We start from the raw sequence: 21,542 nt of genomic DNA on the forward strand, positions 1-21,542 counted from the left end.
TTGTTTCTCTGGAATCCTAAGTTCCTGTTGGAAAGATTATATAAGCTGTTTCTGTATTTTGTCAAAGGACAGACTTTTTCCAGCTCCTGAAGATGGTAGAAGAGAACATGTTTTAAACTCTGCCTCAAGTATTGTTGCAATTGCATTCTTTGACTGCCTGGACCTCAGGTGAAATTGTAAGATATATTGCTCTATCACGTGCTCAGTTAACTTAGCAGATCCTTGCTCTACTTCAGCAGTGAATTGTGATCCTGGTAGTTTTTGAAGTGGCATGGCCAGCACAAAAAGTTGCTTCTCTACCAGATTAACAATTTCCAAATTGCTAATTTGGCAGAGCCCTGCCTACTGAACAGGCATGCCTCCTACACCGAGGACTTTTTCCATACCTGTCGACCGTAAGTACTTCAAGCTGGCTTTTGAGTGAGTTGCATTTGAGAATAGTGCAAGTGCTGATATGTAGGAAAGAAATACAGTCTGTTTAAAAGAATGAAAGAATGCCTAGTGACATGCCAGTGTGGTACACATCCTCATTGTGTTGGGCAGTGTACAGCAATGCAATTAGTCAGGACAGGCACTTTTCCCTAGTGCTATTTAAAAACAGTGAAGCAGACGATCCTGGAGTGCCTTCACCATCACTTTAAATATCCTGGGTTTAAAATAGAAGCAGCATTTCTGTGCTCGCGGTGTTTCCCTGGCAGGACTGCGGGGGGACAGAAGGGGACGCTGTGTCAGCAGGGAAAACTCAAGAGGCATCAGCTGCGAGGAAGTGGAAACCTTTGGGGGTGGGAGTGTGGGGGTGTGTATCTCAGTTGAGGGGGGCTGTATATCCCGCAGCGCTCAAGCATTGGGAGTTACAGTTACGACTCATGTCAGAAAACATCCCTGGTGTATTTGTGTGCCAAACAGAAGATCCGTTTAGAAAGGTGAGTCCCGGAACCAAAGTTCCTCGGTGTTAATCAGTAATCCAATAGAGAGCTTCATCCTCAGGATAAAGCAGTGCTAGTGAAACTCAGAATGTTCTATGTCCTACAAAACTACTTTCAACTTCTAGGTTGAAAGTTTCAACCTTTTAACAGTCATGTATAGCTTAACATGCTACTGTGTAGGGTTATCAAGAGAGCAATGACATCCCAGGAGGGATGCTTTTTATACCACAAGTGACACAAAGTGAGGCTTCCAGGATACGGCTTTAGCCCTCCTCAAATCTCAACACCCATTTCACATCCTGGTGGAGTCTCTGGGTGCTAAAACTGTTTTCCTGATGATCTGCATTGGCTGCCACCTTTTCATTTCAGCATGGAGGAAGATGTTTGAAAGAAGGAAGCTGCTTCCTCATTTGCTTTGGCTATTTTAGTCATGGCACAGCTGAAGAGGAATTACAGAGTGCTTTCTTCTTTTTATCAGATGAGACAACTTATTTCTATGATTCTGTGACATTTGTGGCTTTTGCCTTTGGAATGCTATGCCACCAAGTCATGGTATATCTAGCTTATCAATACTTTCAAAGAAAACAAGTTTAGCCTGTTAATAAGCAGTCAGTACCATTGTGGTAATGTTACAGTTGCTGTCTTTTCCCACACAGCACAGATTCAGCTCTCTCCCTTCACTGTAATCACTATATATTATACTTTGCAGGGAATGTGATCCAGACAGGAAATGCCAATCCTAGATCTGTACTGGTATGATTGGCTATTCATGTAAACACTGTTTATATTTTTTTGCCTGATTGTAACATTGCTGTAGTGATCTTTACGTACTTCATAAAATAATGGGAAGATGTAAGCTGGTGTTTATCTAGGAAATGGCACTGGGGGCATCCTGGTATTATTTAATTTGTCTTTTTTTTTTTTTTTTTTTTCCACAGTGGACAGCTCTGTAACTACAGCTGCGGTTCTGATAAGTCCTGTATTATCCCACACTGGGAATGGAAGTTTATAGGTCATTAGCCAGCTCATTCTTCAAGCCATAGGACATTTCATCTACATGAGTGAAATGAAACAGATTTCAACAGTATACAAGACTTGAAAAACATTTGGAAATACAAGCTTTGTGGATGCAGGTTTTTCACTGAAAGATGGTCTGGGATCTCAGAAAAAGAACAATTCAGTGTAACACTTTTTTATTTTGCAATGTAAGTTGTAATTTCACAAACCTTCATTACAATCACACAGAAGATAACCCATCTGCCCAGTCACTGATAAACTCCATTCCCACCACAGTAGACAATAAGTACTGGGACAAGAATATGTTAGATGACCATCATCTCACAGAAAAAACCTCACTGTTTTATGCTTACCTTTACAAATAGGTTACAACCAAATTAAAAGTACAGAGGAGAGAGGTACCTCAGCAGATTCTGTGGAAAGCCTGGAGTACAAGCATCTGTTCTGCTGTGCTGAGATGATCAAGGGATAGGGACAGCAGTGGCAGGGCTCTCAGACAGCTACTCCACACACCCTGGTGTATCAGGAGCCAGACAGGAAACAGAGCTGGGCGAGGCAGGTGCAGAGGAGAACCTGTATGATTTTGCACAGGGAGCTGTGTTCTTCCCTGTGCCATTGCCTACTCTGTCTCTGTTTAGAGCTGGCTGTGGTGATTATAACAGCACCATACCATTTTCTTTTCTAAGCGCTTTTGTCTCCATAAAGCATCTAGAAAATTATGAGTGTTTCAGTCTCAACAGATTGGGAAGTGACTGTTGTTTAATCAGAGCAGTCATGAGTTTGGGAGCTGGCAACAGTTTTCTCTTGGCTAACGTGGAACAAAAGAGAGCTGATAGGGTCGGGGCATGCTTGCCAGAGCGGTGACTATTGGAGTAATGTCAATGTCCTTGGGATCCACAATAGGCTTCAAAGTAAAGTTCTGCAGGATGGATGTTAAGAATATGAATATCTCCATCCGGGCCAGACCTTCTCCTGCACAGACACGTTTTCCTGCAAGAAAAGAGAATAATAAAAATTGAGGTGACGCAGTATTTTGCTTGCTAACTGCTTTTAACCACTGTTCCTTGACAGTTCAGACATCTCAGAAGGCACAGGCAGCACTGCAGCATTTTGGGGAAGCGAGTGAATTAAACTGGGAACTAAGGGTCTAGAACAATAAGAGTGTTCAGTGGGCAAAGGTGGTTTGAAGGCTCTGGTTTCTCTTGTTCTGCTGCTGTTTGATGGTATGTTTGGAGAGAGAGAAGTTGCATGGCTGAGTCCCACTTTATACACCTCTTCTTGGAGAAGGCATTGAAGGAACTTCTGTGGTTGGTAAAAAAGGAAGTCAACTGCAACTCTAATGCAGGGGTTACAGCTGCCCAGAAGTGAGTAGCAGATGTCAGCAGACATCACTGTACAGATCATGGCAATGGAGCCACTGCAATTTGCAAAGAGATTCTAGGAGAGGATAGTCTAGGATCTGAAATAGGAAGAGGTCTTACCTGTAGAAAATGGCATAAAGTAGTCACTCTTTTTAAAGGTACCATTTGCATTCAGGAAATGTCCTGGGTCAAATTTTTCTGGATTTGGAAATTCCTTGCTATCATGTAGGACAGCAGTCAGCATAGGGAATACTATAGTGCCCTGAATTGACAAAAAGAAAGGTACAATGGAGATTTGCTAAAGCAAAGAGGGATTAAGAAGTTCCCAGAGCTAAATAGAAGGGTAGTCAAAGTTTAACCAGTTTAAAATGAGCATTTAAGGAGTGAAAATATAGGACATTGGTATGGCAAAGACGGTTTTTTTAATGAATTTTAGTGGTGAGTCTGTTTAGAGTATTTCAAATTGCTCCCAAATAGAATACAGCTTACATTTATGTAAAAAAATAGAAAGCTCTACTGCCCTCTTCTCATAGAGGATGAAAAATCTTTTTTTTTCCTTTTCCTTTTCTAATACAAGGAATTGGACTCAATAACTACCAGAATCCCCTTCCAAACAAAACTGTTCCAATTCAATATCACATTTCAGCGCTTTTAAAAATTAAATAAAATACAAAGAATAGAACATATAATTGTTTTCAGGAGATTATGACCTTTCTCAGACACAATGCAACAGACCTTGGGGATAAAATAGTCTCTGAACTTGGTGTCTCTGGTCACAGCATGTGGGACATTCAGTGGAAGGAAATCAATGTATCTCTGGATTTCATGGATCACAGCCTCTGTGTAGGGCATCTGGCTCCGATCTGCCATGCGGGGGCTTCGGTCCCGGCCAATCACAGAATCAATCTCCTTTTGCATTTTCTCTGTTAGGAAATAAGGAAATGCTCAGTGGACAAGTAGCCCATCTGTTTGCCTAAGTCTCTGCCTGTATTTACAACACAACTTGCTTTTAGTAAATTGGGAATATATGAATATACTTAGTACTAACATCTCCTTCTTGTGAATAGGACTAAGATAATACACATTTCCACACTGCAAAGACATGTTTCTTAGTCAGGGGACCATTGCCACATGCAGAAATGACAGGAATTTTCCAGATTGATCCTGTAACCTACTAAAACTTTTTACATCATTTATTTCCTTTTCTATTACCTACTATCTCTGGGTATTTTTGGAGAATCAGAATTCCGTATCTCAGTGTGAGGCTGGTGGTCCCAGTTCCTGCAAGGAACAAGTCGAGAGTGGTTCTGGTCAAGGTCTCAGTGGTGAATTTTGAATCGACATTTCCTTTCTCCTGCAAGAAGATTTGGCAGAAGGTTTTGAATGACAAAATCAAGCAGTGATTTCCTTATAATCCAACAAATCTATACTCTTACAATACCTGTTCCATTTTGTTAAGAAAAGCATCAATAAAATCTCGAGGACAAGTGGGATCCAAGGTTTTCTGGTGCTCCATTACAATTTCTGTTGTAAATTGATCAACTTGTTCAATATTTTTTATCAGTTTTTTATGCGGTCCTGGTATTGACTCCATGAGAGTTGGGAAAAAATTATATAGCTGTAAAAATAAAATGATAAAAAAGCACATTCTGATTAATGCACATACAATAATATTTTCCCCTAATTGTAACTATGAAAATGGGGCAATTAAACTGTTTTGGAATGGTAGGTCTTTTTTACTCAGGATTTGAATGCCATTTACTTTATGGTTTTACTACACTCAAGGATAGACTGCACTTCAGCAACTTTTGCAATTATATCCTTTGGACATACAATCACAATTCCATAAGATAAGGAAAAAACAGTAGGATCTGGTTATTTAACTGTCTTTTTCACTTTCAATTTTTTTTGTTCCAAATTTAGGAATATCCCGTGTAATTAAAAATTAATAATATGAATAAATATACATTAATAAAATATTATAATAATAAATGTATTAAATATAACCATACACACCTGTGTTTGTAGAGAGGACTGAAGCCTGTTGTTTTCATCTATCAAATCGATTAAAGTTAGAAATTTCTTGTCCTCATAATCAAACCGATCCCCAAAGACAACGGAGCAGATGATGTTGGAAACAGCATGGACTAGGAAGTTGCTAGGGTCGAAAGGTCGCTCTGCCACAACAAACAAAAGAAATGTTATCTTGCTTTCAGTATTTTGGGGATCATCTCCCCCTCTAACACCACAGGGTAGTTTTACATCCTCTTGAGATCCAGAGTTTTGCAGTCCTTTGAAAGAATGGTGAAGGGCTTGTCCAATTTATTCTTCTCTTCTTGAAGTGAACTAATTTCACTTCAACTAGAATGGTTTAAGTATCTCTTTTGCCCTGTTCTCAGCAGAAATCTTGTCTGAGTGCCTTAGTTCTCTTCAGCTGGCACACACCTGTCTGCCTTATACATTGTTTATTAGAAATGGCCTAAGGATTCCCACAAAATCCCAGTGAAACCATGAGGACTTTGCCTGAACCATGGGTTTAGGTGATTGCATTCTGTTTATGAACTCTATTAGCATAAATTCCATTGTAGAGCCCTCTCCTAGGGGTTCAAATGCCTGTGATCAAAGTCCAGTTTCAATAGCACAGCTGCATTAATTTCTAAGAAGAAAACTACAGCATAAGAAAAAAGCAAGATTAGACCCAAGAAAGAAGGAAAAATGTAGTGATAGGTTGCATCTCAAGGTTTCGAGAGGAGAAACAACAACATGAAAAGGGATAAAATCCTGAAAGAAAACCAAGGAGTCAGAAAATGTCAACTTGACAGCATTGAGAATCAGCCTATTCCAAGCAGTAATGGCACCAACCCTTCTCTGCCTGGCTGGTGACTCCCTGGCCACTGAAAACTCAGCAGATGTCTCATCAGAGGTGGTGAGGATATTAATGCTGAACTTAGAAGATACTAATCATAGCTCTTTGTTATTTGCACTAGGGGTAGATAATGGCTTTATCCTTTTCAGTGGTACATATCTGGCTTGCAAAGCCTTTTAGTACACAGCAAAAGATGCTGTAACGAGGTAAGCAAGAGTTGGAGGTTTGTACAAGGGCATAAGAAATACTTATAACTGTATAAAAGCATAAGAAATAAGTATTACTGTGTAAGTCAAAGGATAAAAGCAATGCAGGTGAGAGTGTATTCTCTAATTTGTAACAGGAATGTTTATCTATGAAGCCAGACTGAATTAGTGGCTCATGGAAAACAGTGATGCTTCATCATTCTGTCAGATCCATCTGCTTTTTCCGCCTTGCACAGTTAGCCCACACTGAGAGCTTGCTTGATGGAATGTGGAATGGAAGCCTGGAATTCAGGCTGGTACTGTGCCACTCTCAGGGGAAGGATTTAGAAGTAACATTGACCTGCCTACTACCAGAAAACACATTTATAAGTGGAAACCAAAGGGCTTACCTTATACCCTGCCCTCAGAAGCAGCCCCTGGTCCCACTGGACAGCCCCACCAATGTGGGAGGTGTGTCTATCTAGCGTTCAGATGGACTGGACCCAACCCCAAATATGTGTAAATGAGTTCTCTAGTCACCCACTTCTTCAAGAACTGTTTACGTGGAGCTGCAGGAGACAAGGGGAGGAAGTGCATGTTGTTTGCATGCTGGCAGTGTCCAGCCCTGTCTCCATGGCTGAATTCCATCAAACCCTTGGCTTTGTGGCAAAGCTGTTCATTTTACCACTTCCTGTCTTGTCGCTCAAGCAGAACAGGTAAAATGATACTTTCCAACCCTGTCTCCTACGTTTATCCTCCCCACTGTCACCGAGCCTTTGATTGACTGACTGTCAGGAGTGACAACTTTGCCTATTGAAGCAGGGAGCAGAAACAGCAACCATATGCCCAGTACTTGGGTCATGGATTTTGTGAGGCAGCCCTATATGCCTCTGTCTCATTGCAAAGATGCATGGTGTCTCAGCAGGCACAACGTCCTTATCTTACCGTGAGTGTTCTTGATCCTCTCCACCAGAAAATGAGCTTCCTCCTGGATTCGCTCCTCGATGCTCTTTTTCCCCATCCCAAAATCCCGCAAGGTGGTGAGTGCAAATCGTCGGAGCTGCTTCCAGGTCTCGCCATTGCTAGTCACAATGCCTGGCACAGGGAGGAAAAATAGACCTTCATGAGGAAACAGATGTTTTTTCCCTAAATGGGAGCTACACAGTAAGTACGCGACCTGAAAAGACAGCTCTCTGTGGAGTTACACTGCTATTGCTATATACCCAGAGCATATACTTATTGACAGGATCATTGGAACTGCACTGTATATAATGCCATGGAATATGTTCTGTTTACCCAGAGAAATGCCATACTGGGGACTGACCTGGTGAATAATCTCATGGCCTAATCCTGAGTCTGGCCCTTACCGGGTCAGCCTATATTATCTTATCTTTGTTGTGCTGTGGACTTTCCTTTTACTGATTCCTTAGCTGTGTGTATATTTAGAGTATTTTCAGAAATGGGAGAACGAATGTAAGACCTTACAGGTACATTTAATGAACAATATTTTAGCCAGAATGTGAGGCATGCTGAAAATAGAAAGGCAGTCAATGAAGCTGTCCTGGGACCTTAAACAGTTTTCCAGGGGACCAGTTTACTCAAGGGTCCAAGCATGAGTTGGGCTTTTGATCTTTGATTACTGGTTTGTTTCCACAAAAGTAGTAAATGAAATCCACCACTCCCTCCTGCACTGCCCTCTCAGCTGTGTTCCTGCAGCACTGAAAGAATGTGTTTTTATGCTAACATTACCAAGGACATACCTGTGCCTTTGAAGAGTTTTTCAATCAGTGGTAGAAGGCCTCTTCCACTGAAGTCATCTCCTTGATCAATCAGAGCTTCTTTCATAACATCATAACCATACAAAACCACAACCTTTTGTGGGCCTAAATGTACTGTGAAGACAGGACCATACTTCTCACTGAGCTGTAGGAAAGAGGAACACAAAGAACAACAAGTCTGAATGTTAATCACGTGAAAAGGATTTTGTAGCAAAGGGGTCTGAGCGGTGATCTGCCATTGTCCCAGCATCGCTGGGACATGACATTGATTAACAGCAGTGCAGAGCTCTTTCAACTATGAATTACAGACAATTATACAAGAAATAGGTGATAAGAATGGAAGCAGTAAGGTATCAAATCCAAATCTGAGAAAAGAAAATAGTCCTTCATAGGGCTGGCAAAACATTCTGGGAGGCCTTTCTGCAGGGCATAGAGGATAACAGTTTACATGAGCTCAAAACCAAATTGTATACACACATGGAAGCAAATGCCTAAAGGGTTTTTGAGCACAAACAGCAAAGCTGTTTCTCAAATCTCCTGGGCCACAGACCCCTGAAAACTGAGTGAGTGTATCAGCAGTCACAGCATCCTTGCACTAATCATGTACTCCTTTTCAGGCATCTGCTCTTGGCTACAATTGGGGATTCTCGGGCTATGTGGTCCAATCTGGAATGCTTCTCATGGTCACTTTATAAGACCAAAATAGATGAAATCCTGTGGTTTTTTCATGGTGGGAAACCAAATCACTTAGTGCTCTGAAACACAGCAGAATGCCTGCAGGTGCTCATGATTCTCAACATTCACAAGCACAAGGGCAAAAATGAGCTTATCTGAGTATGTGTGCATCTGACAATACACACAGTGATGTCAGCCACCACCACCATTTTGCTCTGAAGAACCCGGGGACACCAGCCCTTTCCATATATCTGTCACCATACCCTCACGATCCCCTAAGGAACAGGCATTTTGGATGAACATTCCTTCCAGACCTTGCAACACAGAGGGGGTTTTTTGCCAGAGGGGTGACATCAGCCAGGGGAGGGAATGGACTGCACAATCCACCTCCAAACTTTTTTGTTTCAACTTCTTAACTTGCTAGTTCCACTCCCAGGTGATCGTACCTATCTGCTGGGGAGCAGAGGCAGCAAAATGGAGCAGGGTTCTCCCCAAAAGGGGGCCAAGCCATCTTTCCATCACGGTGAGGAGCTGGGCACAGGAGGATTATAATGCATATTGCAATAGCATCAGGGCCTTGATTGCAAGTCCAGTGCCAATTGCAGTAATGCTGTGAGGTCAGCGTGGGACTCCTCATTAGTATGATCATTGCAAATACATAAACTGACTTGTAATATATAGAATTAGATATATAGATTTCAGAAGCATGTGTATCTGGGAAATCTTTTGTTTCTATTTGAGTCTAACCTTTGGTCAGTGCAAATTAAGCTTGTGAATTAAGCTGAGACTGCAGGGACTGGGCTTTATTTTATATACAGTGAAGATAACATAGAAAAGAACAGAACAGTCCCTTACCTTCTTCAAGCTTTCAGGCACATTCCACGGGTTCAGCTGGAGCAGGTTTCCAACAATGGGAAGTGAGAAGGGACCAGGAGGCTCCTTCCCTTTTTGTGATGTGCTTCTCCATGTGGCCAAGAGAAGAAGGCATGAGATACAGACAAGCAAGAAAATAGTAGTTGTTCCCAGGAGCTCCATGGTGGGCTGAGGCAGAGAAGTCAAGTGTCAGAAGAGCCTGATGTTGGACCTGTAAATCCATGCTTATTTATAGGCTGTGATACCAAAGCACGTGGTTGAAATTAGCCAATAGTGCCTTCCTATTCCTGCAGAGATATGAGATTACTTATTAATCTGCTCTAGATAAAAATGAATGTTACTAAAGTTGATTTTTGTGAGTTATGTAATAATCCTAAAGCAATGGTAATTCAGACCCAGTGGAGCCCCAGTAAGGAAACTAATAAACAAGAGAAGAGGACATGTGTAGAGAGCAGAAAATGCTAACATCTGCAGCTTAAGAAGGGGAGTGGAAACATCAGTGGAATTTAAAAAAAAATAGTTTCATCACTGAAGGAAGTTTTCGTGTAGTAAGAAGGAGACATGACATTACTCTTAAAGCCACCCTGAATTAGAATCAGTGCAAAAGGAGTTTATCTCTGTTTCTCTCTGATCTATGAAACTGGTTCCAACATTATCCAGCAGTGGATAATAAAAAGAAAAATGGATAATGGCAAGAAAAATGAAGTTGGTCAAAGAGAGTTGCTCTGTACCAAAATCTCCCTGGAGAGTTCTGTTTGAAACAGCTTCCTTCCCTCCCCTCCTGCCTGTCCCCCCCCCCTCACCACCTCCCCTCTGTTGTTGAGGAGCTTTATGTTTTACAGCCCCATATCTCTAGCAAGAGAGCAAAGTCCCCCTATCTGTGCTCCCTGGGTAGGTCTTGTCCCACAGAAGAGCCCTCCCCCATCACCCCATAAACTCTGCTCACACTGACCCCTCTCCTGTTCTTTGCTTCACATACCCAGGTCTCTGTAAAGCACCTGGTAATGGGTGAGCATTAAATGGGCATCCGTGTCCTCTGGCAGGGCCTGTTTCTCTTCACACACTGGAGACGGAGCTTATCCAGATTTTCAGACAACTAATGTCACATTAGGGGGATTCCACCCAACCAACCACATCAGGGACCATTTCAGTCAGTGAAACAGGCTCTGCCACCTGCCAACACTCAGCCCATCCCATTCTTTCCTTTGGGATACAAAGCCAAAATGATACTGACCCCTTAGATGCTGTGATGGTGGAGGGATGTGTTAAAATGGATATAATCTTATATTATATTCTGTATGTATATACTTACATATGCACCTGGATCTCTTATTTATCTCCCAGGTAATGGTAATGGGCTGGGAAGGTAATTTTCTTTCTTGCATGAACTCATTGACTCAGGACTTAAATCCACGTCGGTTCAATCAGTTTTTGAGTGCTCATGTGCACAGAAATAGCCAGACATAGTGTAAACACCAGACTTTGTTTTCTATGGAGTTGTCCAAATGGGGTTTATAGGATGGGCAGACTTTATCTTTAGCTTAATTAGCTGAGTAATAGCAGATTCTGCAGCACTGAAGAAGGAAACATGTCCCACCTAAATTTAGATATGAAAAAGGTATACAAATAAGCTTGTCTGCCCTGTTAGTGAGGAAATACTGATAATTCCAGGGAATGGGTCATCTGACTTTTCTTATGAGCTTATTGTAGTGTGAGTCAGTCACTGAAGAAGTTTGTTTCTCTTGACTGCAGAGGGAGGCTCACAAAACATATACAGATGGACATGTCCGACTGCTAGGGATCTGTTTTGAGGCAAATGACTCTAATTCCCTGTGCATTTCTCCTGGTCCGAATGATGTTTTATATCATCAGCAAATTCTGCAAATTCTAGTACAACAGGCACTGCTCTGAATACTGCACACCAGGGTGTTTAAAACCAGAAGTTGGCAGATGAATGAAATTGAAAGCAGCCTTCTAGGCTTTGGAAGGATGATTATATTGTTGAGAACAGTCAGTTTTACTGTCATCAAGTTAAAACTTGTTTACATTGTTGTTTACATTTTCTTTTCCTTTACTGTTGTAGATAAAGTGCCTTGCACTCCTTTATTGGCAGCCTTGAGGGTGACAAACTGCTGCAAAGCCCAATGCACCAGAAAAGCAGGGCTTTGCTTGCAGCATCATCTCACATCCAGATGTGGCTTTTTTATTATTTATCTAAGTACTCATGTAATCCTTGAAGGGTTTCAAAATGCTGCTTGGAGGGTTCCAGGAGTTTAACTGGAAAGAGATTTAACTGCCAAAGGCCTTAGGTCACTTCTGATGACAGAAAGACAGGAATTATTCAAGAGTGAAAGGCTATTTCAGTGTGAAAGGATTATCTGGGTATACAAGACCCAGTCTGATACAGTTCACAGTCACAAGAAGCTCCTGAAAAGACTCTGCTTTCTTCCCAGTAGAGTAGGAAAGCAAATGCTGGGGCCTCTGGTCTTCACAGAATCACAGACTATACCCAGTTGGAAGGGAACCACAAGGACCATTAAGTCCAACTCCTGGCCCTACACAGGATTATTGAATCCAACTCCTGGCCCTGCACAGGACCATTCCCAAGAGTAACACCATGTGCCTGAGAGTATCATCCAAACACTTCTTGAACTCTGTCAGGTTTGCTGTGACCTCTGCCCTGGGGAGCCTGTTGCAGTGCCCAACCACCCTCTGGGTGAAGAACCTTGTTTTAATATCCAGCCTAAACCTCCCCTGACACAACTTCAGGCCATCCAACAGCAGCAACAGCAACAATCATGATGATGATGATGATGAAAAGGAAATTAAAAAATCAAAATAAAACTCCAGAAAGACAAGGGATGGAAATTAAAAACTCACTACTAACCAACTGATGCCCAGCCACCACTGAGCAGTGGCCCCCAGCATATTTCCCCCTAGTTTATATGTTCAGCATGGTGCTCTATGGTATGAAATATCGCTCTGATCAGTTGGGATCAGCCATCCCAGCTGAGTCTCCTTGTGTTCTTGTGCAACCCCAGCTTATTTGCTGGCAGGGTGGTAGGAGAAGTAGAAAAGGTCTTGAGGCTCTGCAAGCACTGCTCAACAATCATTAAAACATGCCAGAATTATCAACACTGGTTCCAGCACAAATCCAAAACATGACCCCATACCAGCTATTGCGAAGATTAACTCCGCCCATCCAAAACACGGACAGCAGGTTGGCAGAGTAGCCAAAGGAAATTATCTTTCCTTGTCTGCTGTGAATAGCAACAGCTACTAAACTTACCACTTTTAGATAGGACTTTCCTTAGTGCCACGTAGAAAATAAAAATATCAACCTCTGCCTTATTTCTGGCAGCAATTTGACAAAGGATCTGCCGTGACCAGCAGATATTAAGGTTCAGTGATAACTTCAGCATTCAAAATGTGTGTAGCACCCATATTTGTAAAATGCTACACGTAGTTCTAGAGATAAGATGCAAAGCACATTGGTAGTTTTCAGATCACAGAAATTACATTTGACTAGGGAGATCAAGAAACTTGGTTAAATATTTGTGTATGAACTCACTAGACCCAAAACATAACTCAGCTGAAAAAGGATGAAATCAGTGAAGTTCATCAGTCATTCGCAATAGCTGGCAAACTGCTTTTTAGTCATCAGAAGGGCAAGGAAATGAAGCTGATAACAGCCTCCCCTTGACCTGTACTATGACTCCACCAACAGTTAATCACTATATTGCTCCTATACCCCATCATCTTTCAATAAAGCCAAGGTGCTTAGTTCTAACCTATGGCCAGCATTAAGAAAGAACAGGCACTTCCAATCAAAAAAAGAGTTAGGAAATGGGAAAAGTGATGTGCTATACATGGTAAAGAGAAGCACAGAAGTGAAGGCTGTGAGTTTCCAAGAGGGTGTCTGAGGTCAGCAGAGTTCCTGAGGCTGCTGCTCTCGGCTGTCTGCACGAGCAGTGGAGCTCCTCCTGAGCCAGCTGCAGAACCACCATGGTGCACAGCAGGTCATCCAGAAGGTCCATGCCCTCGGAGATAAAGCAGCAAAGGGGCAACATTATCAGCTGGCCCCATCTGTAACACCGTCATCAAAGGGCAGAGGGCCCACTGTGTCTTTCCAAAAGCTGAGCAGGGAATCTGCAACATGAACAGGACCTGAACACAGACCTGCTCAAACTCGGGCTAGGGCCCTAACTAGAGGCATTCTGAAACTTTAAAAAGTTACTTATCATCATCTCAAAAGATCATGGAAACATGGAACTTGCTGGTAATCTTTATAGTCTGAAAATAGTGTATATCATGAATAAAAATGATAGCGTGAAAATTCACCAAATGGCAATTTAAAATTCAAGAAGAATTCAGCAATCATCAAATAACAAAACCTTTGTTAACACTTCATGATATCCAGTAACAACAGTGATAAGGAAAACAGATTATGAATCATGCATTTAAAATACAAAAAAAAAAATAGCAACTGATGCTGATGCCAGGTGATATAATGTAGGCCTTCAATGTGCCTTTCAGTCCTGCCAGACACAGAAGCAGGGAGGTGGCAAAGTGGCTTGAGAAGTTAAAGGAGGAAATCCAAGAAATAGTACAGCCCTAAGAAGTGATCACACCACAGTGTCACAGCCAGTGCTGGACCCTTCTAGCAGGAGGATGATGGTGGAAGAGGAATCTTCACCTTGGTGACACCATCCCCCTGTTGATTGTGTAGATAGTCAGGCTACAGCAAGTTCCTCAGTATCATGTAAGAAGCCCCTATTGCAATACTCCCCAGGTAGAACACAGAGAACACACCACTGGCTAATCTTCTCATCTTCCAGACCAGTTTCCACTGATGGATTTACATCATTTCCTACTGTTTGGGAAGTTGGTTTTTGAATGAAGAAAATTCTAGAAACTAGCAACATTTTAACTTCAAGTTTACAGGTAATGGTATCTGCCAGTCAGGCTGTCCTCCTAAACATGCAAATTATGGCAAGTGCAATAAAAGTGCAATTCATGTTTCCCTACTCTAAATGGTAAGCAAAGAAATGCAGAGAAACTTGAGAAAGAAGAGCTGTGTCAGAAGATGGAAGAAAGTGAGAGAAACATTTACTACAAGTCAAAGAGAAAGGCAGAGAGCCCAGGACAGGGTGGAGGGCACTGCCTGGGAAGGACCTTTCTCTATAGAAGTCAGTGCCAAACTGAGTAGGTAGTGTATGTAGTGGGGCTGGAGGGTCCTAGGACAGAGACAGGTGAGACAGAGAGGACCAGTGCTTGCCGTGGCCAAAGACCCCAGGTCATTCCCTGTGTGAGGGTTTACATCAGCTACATGGTGACTGAGGGAAAAGGAGAATTTGCAGGGCCAAGGGAGAGTTTCTAGGATGTCTTTTCTACTTGTCATGATGGAAATCAGCCATGAAATGCTCTGGCAGTGAATAGTGAACTGTCGCATCAGTCATGGCCTGCATCCCACAAGGAACAAGAACTGAAAGATATATTTTCCCCACTAAAGAGGTATGAAATATATGATATTTCAATGAAAATATTGTCAATAAAAAATTAAATAACTGGGTATGTACCTCTGCCTTTTTTCTCTGTGACTGTCAAATAAAGTTACTAATTGCAGTGAGTCTCCCAGTAGTGCTAAGGCAAAAGATGAAGAGTGATCCACATGTGGCACTGTACAATACATTCTGTTCGTATTCAACAGCTCAGATGGCACAGCTGCTAGAAGCAAAACAGCCATTGCACAGCTGATCTGATATTTCACAAGGACTTGGTAAGAAGGACATTTGATTTATCAGTGCAAATGGATTGGTTAAATATTTCTTAATGAACTCAGTTAATCCAGGCATCAGTTGAAAGGTTTCCAACATCAGACTTTGTAACTAGGTTTTGCGGAAAAGGAAGACTGAACTTCCATGACCTCTTTCAGTATTCCACAACCTCTTTCACTGCACCTTTCATGTAAGGTACATTGGCTCTTTAGACTATTTGCTATTAAGAAAGGATTATGGTTTATTATTTGATCCAGCTGTACCTTATAGAGAGTATTTAGATCATATGAGGGCCAAGGCCTGCCTAAAAATTTTTCAGCTTTAATGAAGGAAAAATTGAGAAAGAAAAAAAAAAGGAACTTTGCCACCCTCTTTTTACATAGTATAGGGTTTTTCCTAAGTGCAAATCAAGTTTCACCAAGCCCTAGACTCATTACTGGATTCATCCTTAAGAGTGGTTTGTGCCATTCCTGGAGACAGAGCAATTTGGTTTGCTTTCCATTGGTCCATCTTAATATTGCTTCCAGACTGCAGTCAGCCTCCTGGGGGAAAATAAGCCATTGAGGCAGAAAGTCATCAGCCAACCCCCAAGAGCAGATCTTGAACGTTGAGTGTCTCAGACTATGTATTTGGAGGCCAAGAAGAGAGAGGGCTCTAGGTAAAATATGATCCTGGAAAACCGGCTCCAAGCAGCGTGGATCCACCATCATTCCCCATAAGAGACTGCTCAGATGCAGAGGTCTCAGAGTGCTGCCAGCAGGAAGCTTCAGCACAAAAACCTGGTCAGTAAGCAAGAACTATCTGGGGGTAGCAGGTTGACACAGTTAAAATACATGGCAGAATAGATGCAGGATGAGGGCACAGCCCATGAGCAGCAGGTTTCTCAAGGGGGGGAGTGACTCCACTTCTGAGATCCTGCAGGGGACTAGGGGCTGCAGAGGAGGGAGCAAGAGGGAGAGATAGTGGTAGGTGCCCAGGCAAGAGGTCTCATTTCATTCCATAGACAAAACACACTGTGCTACTGGAAAGTAAAGGATGTACAAAGATCAAGAAGGCACTTTTGAAGTGCTTCCCCTTCTGCCACAAAGGCAAATATATCCTGGCTTATATAAAGAGCAACAGAAGGCAACAAACAAATTTAGGTGAGATGAAACAGTATTTATAAAACCAAACACAGCTATCTGGATAATACATAACCATGGTATACAAATTTTAAAAGGATTCTAAACTACTTGCCTCAACCATTGTTTTTTCATTTAATTATTTACTCATATATAAGGAAATTTGAATCTTCTGGAGTCATGCATATATAGTCTCATTCTATCAGTGTGATAATATGATAAATTCCTTATGTCTGTGCTGGGTTAAGTAGATTTTTCTCCATTTTAATTCAGCAGCAGAATATTACTGCTGGGAGTAAGCTCTGAAGAAACATACACCAAGTCAGGCACCTACAGACAACAGTCTATGGGAGAAAAAACCCTTAAGGAGCCCTTCCTAAGAATTTTCTTCCAGTCTTGTCTGGCACTGATGTGGGAGAACTTGGAGTAATGTCAGTAGACCCCTGTTCTACCTCTAGTTACACAGGGGAAGGTCTTCCTTGCAGTCCATCAACATCACACCAACCAATGCTGCAAATATTTGCTTTCCTTATTCTTCATACTCCAGACATATTTTTATTTCCCAAATCAAAACCCTAAATAAGAAGAAGCCCCAGTGAGAGGTGGCACTGCACAAAGACAAATGCTACAAGTGTCCCTCTTTTAAGAGAAGAAATATTCAGAAGGAGCTGCAGAGCCAGAGTCTTACAGGTGCAGCAAGGTCATCTCCATCATGACAGAACATTTCTGCAGAGCACTTCTTATGGACCTAGAGATTTGTTTGCTCCATATGAAAAAGTCCTGTGTCACTGTGTAGTCACAGACTGACCTGATGCTCCCAGCCTGAGCAAGAGACCCTCTGCTCCCTGATGTGAGAGAGCACAGAGCAAAGACAACTATGGCAGAAGGACTTCTCTTTCCCCTCCCTATCCAAAGACACAAGTCACTATAACTATTGTTTTGAGAGCTGGATTACAGAGATCTCTAACTTCCATGACCAGGCCATTTGGTAGGAGTCCTTAAAACAGGGAGAGATGAGCTATGGGTGGTCTAGGACATTCTTCCACTACTTTTTTACTGCTGGCTAGCTTATCCCAGGTCCAAGGAGAGGTACCAGGGTTCACATTGTCATGATAAACAAAATGACTCCTTCAGATCACTGCTCACCAAGTTTTGTGCTGGAGAAGGTGAGGTGCTGCAAATGTGCTGCTTTCTCAGATGCTCTGTGGAGCCTCTTTGTTTCCAGGCCTCTGGCCAGACACGTTATTTGTCCCAGTTTTGACAATGTGTTGTACAACCTAAATGGCCACGTGCAGTGTGATTGCATCAGTAGAGGAGGCTCATATGGACCATATCTGACATACCTGAGCCTGTAACATGGGGATATATGCAACCTTTAGATAGGCTACAGAAATTTGGACGAATTTGTGTGATGTTCATTTAAATCTTGTGCTGAAAGTCATACACTCCTTGACAGAGAGAAGGATTGCTCTGTGCCCATAGAAGCTGGATGCCTACACAGGTGATGTAACACCTGAGATCCAGACATCTTACTTTCTGTGTTACAGGCTGCTCCTAAAGCAAACATGAGACATCAGTTTATCCCTCAGGTCAGTTTTTGGTGCTGCCATCTAAGGCAAAACAGCTCTGTTTTCTGTTCAACCTAAGAATTACACCCTTAATCTCATGAACTAACCAATTAATCCCATCAAGAGTTACACAACTGAAATTCCTGCTACAGTCCCTCACTCAGTCCTCTTCCTGTCCTGTGACTGAAGGGGTAAGGAAAGCCTTGTCTTCTCCCTCAAACTCCACCCTTCTGACTCTTTGACTGTCAATACAGAGTGTGTTGCAAGCAGCCAGAAGTGCGTGCCCTACACTCATATATCATGCACTCCCAGCCACTATCAGACAGTTTTTGGCATAGATGGAACCTTAGCCTGACCCAGGCTTTGGGGCTGGCTCATTTTACACTTCTTTCACACACATTTCCAGCTGTATGTTGCTATACAATTGAGGATGTGCTTAGTTCACTGAATGGCAGAGATGATGTAGTGGGGGGACAGAATTTTAACTCTTCAGCAGGAAATGAATTCTGGTTCTGTAGTCTAGTTTTCATCCAAATCCACCAACAATGTTTTCAAAGAAAAAACAAAACCCAAACAGAACACACACACACACAATCCCCCCAAAACCAAACCAAACTGTTTGTTATCACAATTGTGTATCAGCAAAGAAAATTGCCTAGTTCCCAAAGGTCATGCACTCATATATTAACATTAAAAATGCTATTTAAAAGTGAACAGAAGCAAAGTCCTTGAAGTACAAAGTCCTTGTGGAGGTCGTTTATAGGAGGTGGCTGGGTTCCTGGCCACCACTGATGCATTCTCCTTGCCAGAAGAGAAATAGTGTGGAATGCTGTCTGGAAATAGTGTCATTATTAAACAGACCACAGAAAGGCTGGTAGGTGCCCTATGGCAAAAGAAACCCCCAACCAACCAACCCAACCCAACCCATAATAAAAGCCCAAACCAAAACAAAATACAATTGGGTGAATACTCTCTGTTAACTGGTACTATGTTATTTTGAGAAATGAACAGCTTCTGTTGCTTGGCTAGTTTGTAATAATCAGAATGGGGGGATGCAGGAGGGGGTGTGTGCTATTGCTATTCAGTCCCTGTGAATTCAGTGACTGTGGAAGCTGCTCAGGGTCCTCTGAGTGTTTTGAGGTCCCAGTGCCCTCTCCTGGCTGGTATTGCCTCTGCTGGAGTTTTCATCGGCCACAAATTGAGGATTTGCAAAGGTACAACATCTTGGGTTTTCCATCTTTGTTTTTTTAAAGTCAGTTAATGCCAGTATTATATACCATCCAGTCTCCTTGAAAGCAGCTGGGCTCCTATTTATTACCCTCTTTGCCTCAAACTCATAAACCACCTCTCCCCATTTGTCTCATTTGGAGAAACCAAGATCACTTCCTTCTAACAGCTGGACCTGGGGGTAATGCCAAGGTCCAACACGTTGCCCACAGCTAGTGGAAGATCAAGGTCTGACTCTAAAACCATATTGTAAATATGGCTGAAGGAATCCTCCTCTCTCCACTGCTGTTCAGCTCCTTGAAATGCACAACAGGCAGAGTAGCCAACAGCCACAACCACAGAGCACTTCATGCAAACAGTTATGGCTACATGGTGATTTCCCTACTCAGGGAAGGACTTAGCAGCCTTTACCAGGCAGTAAAGATTTACAACGTCAGCAAAGGACAAGAAATATTTCTAAAAAATTAACAACATGATCTAGCAGCAGCAGAGGGCACCAGTGACAAGAACATCTGACTTCTTCAGAGCCCAGAGTAACCCTGGCCAGGGCAGTCCCTTTCACCCTGCAAGGTCCCTTGGAGGCTCCAGCAGTTCTCCAGGACTCTTCTTTGCATCTCTGCCAGCCTGCTTCACTTCTCTGGCTGCTCAGCTTTGGACTCTGCTTCAGTTCCACTTACCTCTCATGTTACTTACCCCAACTCCTTACTTACCCCGGCTCCTCCCTGTGTGATCCTCACCGATGCCATGGCCATTCCCACCCTCAAAGCTTGTGCTCTAAGCACCCTCAACACCTTTCCCTCTTTACTTCAGGTGCCCTGCCCCAGCTGGAAGAAATCCCATCACAAGTACATTTCCCTGCCTGCGCCACACCCTGTGGTACCTCCCCAGAGATGTGCCTGCCCTGTGATTTCCCCTCCAAGGCTTTCACCACTCCTTCCCATCCTCCACAATGACCCACACCTGGAATTTGAGAGGTCATGGCCACTATGACTCTCATTTCGTAAATCTATCGTAAGACACTCTAGAAAACTCTGATCTCATAATTTTGCTATGAAGAGAGAGTTTCTTTTCTCAGCCCTCCTGATGATCTTCCAGGGCACAGTGGACTGGCTAAACATAATCACAAAGCTACTTCCAAACTAAACACCTTCCACCTGAAACAAGCTGGGTTTCAGGAGTGCAAGAGAATAATGGTGGCAACTATGGAAGACCCACAGTATCAAAGGCATGCAATTCGTATCAGAATTCACATCACAGTTGTGTCAGGTATTTCTCTCGTGTTTTCTTTTCTGGCTCACACCCAAACTCTTGAAAGCCAAAACTCTCCTACAGCTGCATCACATCTGCCCTCTCTTATCTTCCCTCCAGGTCCAAATGCACAGCCGTCCCCTGCCAGCACTCTGTGCATGGGAAGTCAGGCCACAGACGCTGCATGCTTGGTGACACAGAGAGATGGGAGAGCTGGCAAAGCTCCCACAAATCACTCCTGCTGCACTCGCCAGCATGCTGGCCATGGGGAAGCAGTGCATGATTTCTTCTACTGCCAGTATGTTCTCATCTTTATGGAGAAAAAGACAGAATTTAAGTCTTACATGTTATGGCAGTGAAGAGCCAAGCTCATCCTTCAATAACCACAGGTAAACCAAACGGACTTTTCAGCTGAGTCTTTGCAATGGATAAAAGTTGCACTTACTCGTCCTATGAATTTAATTAGCTCTGTGAATGACTGAAGATTAAAAAGAATAAAAGAACAGTTTGGTGATTTAACTTTGGATTAGGAAGAAACAAGTGAAATTTCCCAGCTTTACGTGCCCCAATACTTGGAAAATCAATAATAAAGGTTACATGATAACAAAAGCAACAAACAAAACCATAAAGAAGTATCAGAGAAAAGCTGCAGATATATAACTTCTCCGATTATATTTCTTTTCCCGTTGTTCAAGGATTTTTCCTTATTGATGCTTTAGAATAAACTGCTGGGTAAAATTTACTGGAGCAAAGTAAACTGCTCACCAGCTTAGTGCATTCCATAGGCTCTAATTCTGAAAGCACTCCACAGCACCACTAATTCACAGAGACTTGAAGGATATATGGTACAGATGACCAGTCTGAATTTGTGCTATCAGTTTTGTAAGCATAAGTGTCTAACTTACAGAGTAAGACTAGAA

The 21,542-nt window shown here is 42.5% G+C and overlaps 1 protein-coding gene across 1 annotated transcript; it reads right to left on the minus strand.

Annotated features, from left to right (window-relative positions):
• Positions 1–2,106: 2,106 nt before the first annotated feature.
• On the minus strand, positions 2,107–9,900 carry LOC135417989 (cytochrome P450 2H1-like). Its single transcript, XM_064662758.1, has 9 exons — positions 9,664–9,900; positions 8,116–8,278; positions 7,301–7,450; positions 5,321–5,481; positions 4,746–4,922; positions 4,517–4,658; positions 4,040–4,227; positions 3,425–3,566; positions 2,107–2,933 (listed from the first exon to the last, which is right to left on the minus strand). The coding sequence occupies exons 1-9, from the start codon at positions 9,841–9,843 to the stop codon at positions 2,752–2,754; spliced, it is 1,485 nt and encodes a 494-aa protein (XP_064518828.1). The 5' UTR covers positions 9,844–9,900; the 3' UTR covers positions 2,107–2,751.
• Between the last annotated feature and the right edge of the window lie 11,642 nt (positions 9,901–21,542).

This window comes from Pseudopipra pipra, chromosome 8 (genome assembly GCF_036250125.1).
Source record: "Pseudopipra pipra isolate bDixPip1 chromosome 8, bDixPip1.hap1, whole genome shotgun sequence".
Lineage (NCBI taxonomy): Eukaryota > Metazoa > Chordata > Aves > Passeriformes > Pipridae > Pseudopipra > Pseudopipra pipra.